The sequence below is a fragment of the Calidris pugnax genome, unplaced genomic scaffold (assembly GCF_001431845.1).
Source record: "Calidris pugnax isolate Ruff unplaced genomic scaffold, ASM143184v1 scaffold385, whole genome shotgun sequence".
Lineage (NCBI taxonomy): Eukaryota > Metazoa > Chordata > Aves > Charadriiformes > Scolopacidae > Calidris > Calidris pugnax.
Genome location: NW_015091092.1, coordinates 4,145 through 10,494, shown reverse-complemented (window position 1 = coordinate 10,494; position 6,350 = coordinate 4,145). Strand labels below are relative to the sequence as shown.

The window sequence follows — 6,350 nt, the reverse complement described above, 5'->3', positions numbered from 1 at the left end:
AGAAAAGCCTTTACCAAAGCTTTGGTCCACCCAAGATTTCATCCCTGGAAAAAAAAAAATCAGGAAGGTGTAGATGGAGAGAAATGTCCCTCACCTTCCCTCTGACGTCTTGTTTCTCCTTCTCTCCTGCTTCCCTCCCCGTCAGCAGACATGACCCTGGATCCAGACACGGCCAACCCCCATCTAGTCCTCTCTGAGGACCGGAGGAGCATGAGGTGGGATGAAACGCCCCAGAATTATCCCAAACACCCCCCAGAGATTTGACACCTACTACTGCATGTTGGGTTGTGAAGGTTTCATGGCGGGGAGGCAATAGTGGGAGGTGCAACTGGGGAGCCAGTGATTTTGGGCTGTGGGGGTGGCAAGAGACTCTGCGTGGAGAAAGGGTTGGATTAGCCTCCACCCATCCCAAGGGATTTGGGCCCTTGGCATCTGCGGGAACAGGCTTCAAGCTTTCACCTCCTTCCAAACAGTTCAGCCTCTGAAGGGGAGGCCGAGGACCATCCGGGTCTCCCTGGGTGACGAAAAGGGACTCGTGGTTTTCTTCCATGCCCATAACGAGACACCTTGGCTTTAGCTTTTCCTCTGATTTTTTCAACGGAGAGAAAATCCTGTTATTCTTCTGGATTGGGGAGTCCAGGATCCAGCCGCCTCCCTCAGAGAGTGAGATGGACATGGCACACTCTGGACAAGCCTTTGGTCTGATGCAGGAAACCACACTGTATATCGGGACTTGAATAAAGGGGATCAAACGAGTCCCTGTCTCCACCTCCAATCTCATTCTCATGGCGTTTCCAAGAGCAGGAGATTGAGAAAGGGTCACCTTGGGCGGATTTTTTAACATTTGGGTGCCCTCCACGATTTCTCTGGGGAATCTTACCCTGGGAGGAGCAGGAGAACAAAGCCCAGGATTTGGGCAACAGCCCCTGGGGACACCACTTTCAAAGCTTTCACCCCTCCTGCCCTTCTCCCACCCTTTCCAACTTCTCCTGACCTTGACACTCCATTCTCTTGACTCTGGACGGTCAACACTGACGCTCCTGTGGGGCTGGAGAGGCTGGCTCTGGTTCCTGCTTTGGATACAAGAAAGGAGAAGATTATTCTGCTGACTCCGGCTTAATATCTGCCATTTTCCCACCAGGATCTCTTGTGAGTCAAAAACCTTCATGGGATCGGCAAGAACATATGTAATTGTCAAGGCTTTGGTGTTGAACCCTGTTCATTTCAGCTGCCTTTGGCTGAGTTGTGGGGTGGGAGAAATCAGGGGTGGGAGGAAGGAAAGATGAAGAGAACGAGCTGCAATTCTGCCTTTCTGCAATTTATAGATATTCCTTTGGGTCAGGAAGCCTAATAAGCAGCTTTATATCAGGCGAGGGTGCTGGAAAGAAGGGGCAAGAACCATTCTTGAAAGTCAAAGGTCTTGAAAAAGCCAGGAAAGGAAGGAAAAGCTCCAGTCCGGACCTCTCAGCTCTGTCACTGCAGCTCAGAGAAACCTGCTGGGACCTTGGAGGGTCTTGGAGGCACCAGCAATCCCCAGGGACGCGGGAGGATCCCTGCTCCAGAGCAGTCTCAGCAGGGTGTTGGTCTGATGGCCCATCTTACCCTAAAGCTGATGTCGCAAGGGTCAGGAGAAGCAGAAACAGCTTCTGACAACCAGGAAGGGCCTGCTCTTCAACGAATTCCACATCTGAACCCTTCAGGTGACCCAAGAGATGCTGGAGTCCTCCCAAACAGCCCTATAGAGCCCCTACTGAAGGGGTATGAGGTCCTTCCCAAGCCCTGGCCCCGTCCTCTCACCCCTGACATTTCAGAGGCAGTTTTAACCACCGCTTGTCTCCCACCCCCAGCTGCACCACAACCTCTCTGAGGTGCCACCAGGGCCTGAAACTCCTCTTCCAGCTGCTCTTGAATCGCCGAATCCCACCGGAATCCACGGATTGTAAGTGGCTTTGGAAAGTAAAAAATCCCACAGTCTCCAAAAAAGGGTTAAAATGGGATGGGCGTCTCCAATTCCCTTCCTCCTCAGCTGTCCAACTGCTACTTCCCGGAGCAATCTAAGTTAATGTATGGCCTGAAGCCCTGCTGGGAAGGGGCTGGGTCTCAGAGCAACCAATGGTGTAGAAGCAGGAAGAGTAATCTCTACCCTTTCTGATCACTTGAGCGAGAAAGGAGCTCCGACGGTCGCTCCTCATGGCAGCCAGGACGCCTGTGGAAATCCTGCGGGATGAATTCTGCTGCTCCATCTGCCTGGGGATATTCCAGGACCCCGTGTTCATCCACTGTGGGCACAGCTTTGTCGGTCGTGTATCAGTCAGACCTGGGAAGGACTGACTACCAACTTCTCCTGCCCCCAGTGCAGGGAGATGGGGGACCAGAGATTCCTCCGCCCCAACAGGGAGTTGGCCAACGTGATTGAAGCAGCCGAGAGATTGAACCTGCCACCAGTCAGAGAGGTGGAAGGAGGGGAGAACTTGTGTGAGAAACACCAGGAACCCCTGAAGCTCTTCTGCCAAGATGACAAAAGGCTCATCTGCGTGGTGTGTGACAGGTCCAAGATGCACCGTGACCATTCTGTGGTTCCCGTGGACGAGGCTGCCCAGGAGTACAAGGTGAGGTGGTTATGGTTGTGTTGAGGTACAAGGGTCCAGAAGCTCCTGGGGTTGCAGCTCTTGATGGGTGGAGATCCCTGTAGAGCCTTTGACCTGTGGGATAAACCCCCTGTGGACTCACCCATCCTTGTCTCTTGCTACCAACCCTTGAGGTGGCATTGCCTGCCCTGAGGAAGACGTGGACGTAGGAGCAGCACGCTCTTGGGGACCAAGGGGTCCTCTCCCCCAGGGTTCAGCCACGAGCAGGGGCTTAAGGGAGGGTAGGAAACAGAGGTGTAGGATTTCTCCCCACCACAATCCCTCTGCAAAACTCCATCAATGGCTCTGTCCTCTGGGGTGGGGGTCCCTTGTCAAGGTCTGCTCTGCTGAAGATCAGGAGGAAAGGAGAGGGAGAGATCCTCAGCCCTTCTCCCACCCCACACCTCCCTGGAAAAGTTTTGATCTTTGTCAAAATACCAAAAGAAATGTTAAAGAAAGAGATTAATTTCCTTGGAACAGTCATGGGGGTCCCAAAACTCTGCCAACACTTGCCCCAAGAGCCACCAGGAGTTCCCTGGTGCTTCTGCTGAGGCTGCCAGACCACGATGCCATTCCACAGGGGACTTCTTTCTTTCCCTCCTCTCAGAAACAAATTCAGACCCAACTGCACCTTCTGAAATCAGAGCAAGAGGCGCTTCAATCTTCCGTGAAGGACAGAGAAGACAGACTCAAGGACCACACTGTAGGTGCCCATCAGGTTTCCTGGGCAGATGGTGTGGGAAGAAAGGAGGAACATCTCCTCCTCCTCCTCCTCCCCCCTAGGGGTGGGTGATGCTCAAGGGCTGTGGGGAAGGGAGAGGGGGTTTGTATCTTCCCCGAATGCTTCTTCTTGGTGGCTCCCACTGAAGCATGGCCCACCCTTGACCCTTGCTGCTCTTCTCCTGCTCTCTGCTGCCCTTTCCCCCTTTGGGCTTGCCCTTGGCAGGAGAGGACAGAAGCTGCAAAGCAGGAGATTGTGAGGACATATAGGAAGCTGCACGAGTTCCTGGACAAGGAGGAGTCCTCTCTTCTGGCCCAGCTGGAGCAGCTGGACACAGAGATAAGAAAAGCCCATGAAGAAATCCTCCAGAGGCTTTTGGAGGAGACAACGAGGCTGGGCACGCTGACTGGGGAGATGGAGAGGACGTACCAGCAGCCAGACTGGCAGCTCCTGAAGGTGAGAGCCCAGGCTTTCCAAACTGGCTGGGAAGGCCCATCTTGAGCTTGGTCTCCAGCCCTCCCTTGTCTCCCCCAACCTGCTCCAAGAGGGACTTCCTTCGAGTGGGACCCCGGTACTCCAAGGGGAGGTGTTCCATCTCACTGAGTCTCTTTTTCTCTCTCCTCCAGGACATCGGAACCACCTTGAGCAGGTCTGTGGTCCTTCTCCTGTCACCATGTCACCACCACAGAGCAGCTCTGTGGCAGGACACGGGGAGAAAGCACTTGGGGACGGGTTGGCTCTTCTGCAGTACAGCCCTTGGAGTTGACCGAGGCCACGGGGGGTTGGAAGGAGGGCTCTGCCTCTCTCTCCTGAATTAATGATGAATTTGGACACGGGCTGGCAGGAGGCAGGAGCAGGGAGTGCTGAGAAAAGATGGAGCAGCAAACTCCAACCAGGTGTAAATCCATCCCCTCTTCCCTTCCAGGGGCCAGAGGGAAACGCTCTCCCACTCACTCCAGATTTCCCCGCAGCTGGAAAAGAAATTCTCTGATTTCACTGAGAATTCGGCAAACATCGAGGAACGTGTGGAGGAATTCCGAGGTACCAAGGGCAGGTCCAGAAAGGGCAATGCCATCGTGCTTCTTGGTGGGGAGGGATGGAGTGAAGCCAGGGGAAAGAAAGGCATCCTGGGTGCTGAATGAGGGGTTATTTCTTTCAAGATCCCACAAGGAGACAGAGAACGAGCAGCGAGCGTTGGCCTGATGTTCCCTGCCTGTCCTCCTCCTCTTCTCCTCTGCCTCCTCAAGTTTCTCAATATTCCCCCAATCCTGTTTCTGACTCTCGGGACTTTTGCAGAAACCCTCAATCAGACCAACTGATCTTTGTGTTTCTCCCATTTCTCTCTTCCCTCTAGATTTCCTGGCGGTCGAGCTTCCCTTGAAAAGTAAGTGAACCAAACACGTGGCCAACCATTGATTGACATCAATTGCTCTGCTGCCTCCTTTCACCCTTCTCCCATCCTGGTCCCACCACCAGGCAATGCCTGGAGGGGTCCCAACCAGGTCAGAGTGATGGGAGAGGAGAGAAAAAACCCTCTTCCCTCCAAATCTGCTGCAATGAGCCTGACTCTCTCTCCACCTCCAGCACAGATGATGCTGGACCCAGAGACAGCCAATGCCAGGCTTTATCTCTCGAAAGACTGCAAGCTTGTGGGGTACGAATTCGATAAGCAGGACCTGCCCTCCAACCCGAGGAGGTTCTCAGTCTATCCCTGCGTGCTGGGCTCGAGAGGCTTCACATCGGGGTGGCACCACTGGGACGTGGAGGTCCACAGAGAAGACTTTTGGGCCATTGGTGTTGCCAAGGAGCTTGTTCCAAGGGACCGTTGGTTGTGCCTGAATCCCAATGAGGGGATATGGGCTCTGTGTCGTAACCTAAATGGGTACAGGGCTCTGACCTCTCCTGCTCGCACCCCCTTGACTCTATGCAGTGTCCCCAAGCGGATACGAATCTACTTGGACTATGAGAAAGGGAGGGTGGTGTTTTTTGATGCCGAGAGCAAAGAACGGATCTTTGCTTTTCCACCGGCATCTTTTCAGGGGCAGAGAGTCTTCCCGTGGTTCATGGTGATGTTTGATGCTCATCTCAAACTTCTTCCCTAAGGCACAGGACAAGAAAAAACCCAACCCCCAAAGCCCTCGAGTTACCCTTGGGAAAGAAACCAGGGGCTGGGTTTTGTCCCAATCCCACCAAAGGGACAGGAAAGGGGAGTGGTGTTTGGGTTCCTTCTGTGCAAAATGGGAGCATTTCTGTGCCTTCAACTCTATTTTGATCTTTCAATCCCTGTTTAATCACTACATGGTTGTTATAGGATGGCTGCAAACTTTCCCTGATGGGGCGTTAAAATAAAAGTACAAGTCCAAATAATTTCTGCCTTGTGTGTGGCATTTTTATCTTGGGTTTTTTATTTTCTGCAGGGTTTTTCTTAGAAGGTGTTAAATTGCGCTGGAGGAAAGAAAAGTCATCCTGGTTCCTCTTGGAAACCCACTGCACAGGGAGATGAGATGCAGGGGTTCAGATGAAGGTCCATCAAGCCCTCCTCTTGTCCCCAGATGTCCCTGCCTGGGAAAGCAGATCAGAGCACGGTGAGGATGCTTATGGCCCCAGGAGCCCTCTTTTCCCAGACTCAAAGGGGAATTAGCCAATTAACAGGCTGTAATGAGGAGCATTGGGGGGATCTCATAATTGGCTCTGCCATCTCTCCAACCCCGTTGCAGACTTGTGATCCTTCTCCGTTCCAGACTGGATCATCCCAGTCTTTCCCCATTGTCGTGGTTTGGCCTCAGACGGCAACAAAGGACCACGTGCAGCTGCTCGCCCTCACGGCCACGCGGACAGGAGGGGAAAATGGGAATAAAAAGGCAAAACTCGTGGGTTGAGACAAAGGCAATTTTAACTGAACAGGACAAAACCCAGGAAATAGCAACAACAATAACAGAGGGATATACAACCGCGATCACGATACCGCCACTCGATACCGCCGCTCGCTGACCGCTCCCTGG

The 6,350-nt window shown here is 53.2% G+C and overlaps 1 protein-coding gene across 1 annotated transcript; it reads left to right on the top strand.

Annotated features, from left to right (window-relative positions):
* The first annotated feature begins 150 nt into the window (after positions 1-150).
* LOC106897307 (E3 ubiquitin-protein ligase TRIM39-like) lies at positions 151-5,715 on the top strand. Its single transcript, XM_014957890.1, has 8 exons — positions 151-215; positions 1,848-1,939; positions 2,242-2,609; positions 3,235-3,330; positions 3,574-3,804; positions 3,975-3,997; positions 4,274-4,488; positions 4,738-5,715. The coding sequence occupies exons 1-8, from the start codon at positions 151-153 to the stop codon at positions 5,448-5,450; spliced, it is 1,803 nt and encodes a 600-aa protein (XP_014813376.1). The 3' UTR covers positions 5,451-5,715.
* Positions 5,716-6,350: the final 635 nt, after the last annotated feature.

Excerpts from the sequence above, each read along its gene's own strand:
- LOC106897307 (XM_014957890.1), top strand. The coding sequence starts at position 151 with ATGACCCTGGATCCAGACACGGCCAACCCCCATCTAGTCCTCTCTGAG. Across the intron at positions 216-1,847 it reads GAGGACCGGAGGAGCATGAG|CTGCACCACAACCTCTCTGA; the intron begins GTGGGATGAAAC and ends TCCCACCCCCAG. Across the intron at positions 2,610-3,234 it reads AGGCTGCCCAGGAGTACAAG|AAACAAATTCAGACCCAACT; the intron begins GTGAGGTGGTTA and ends CCCTCCTCTCAG.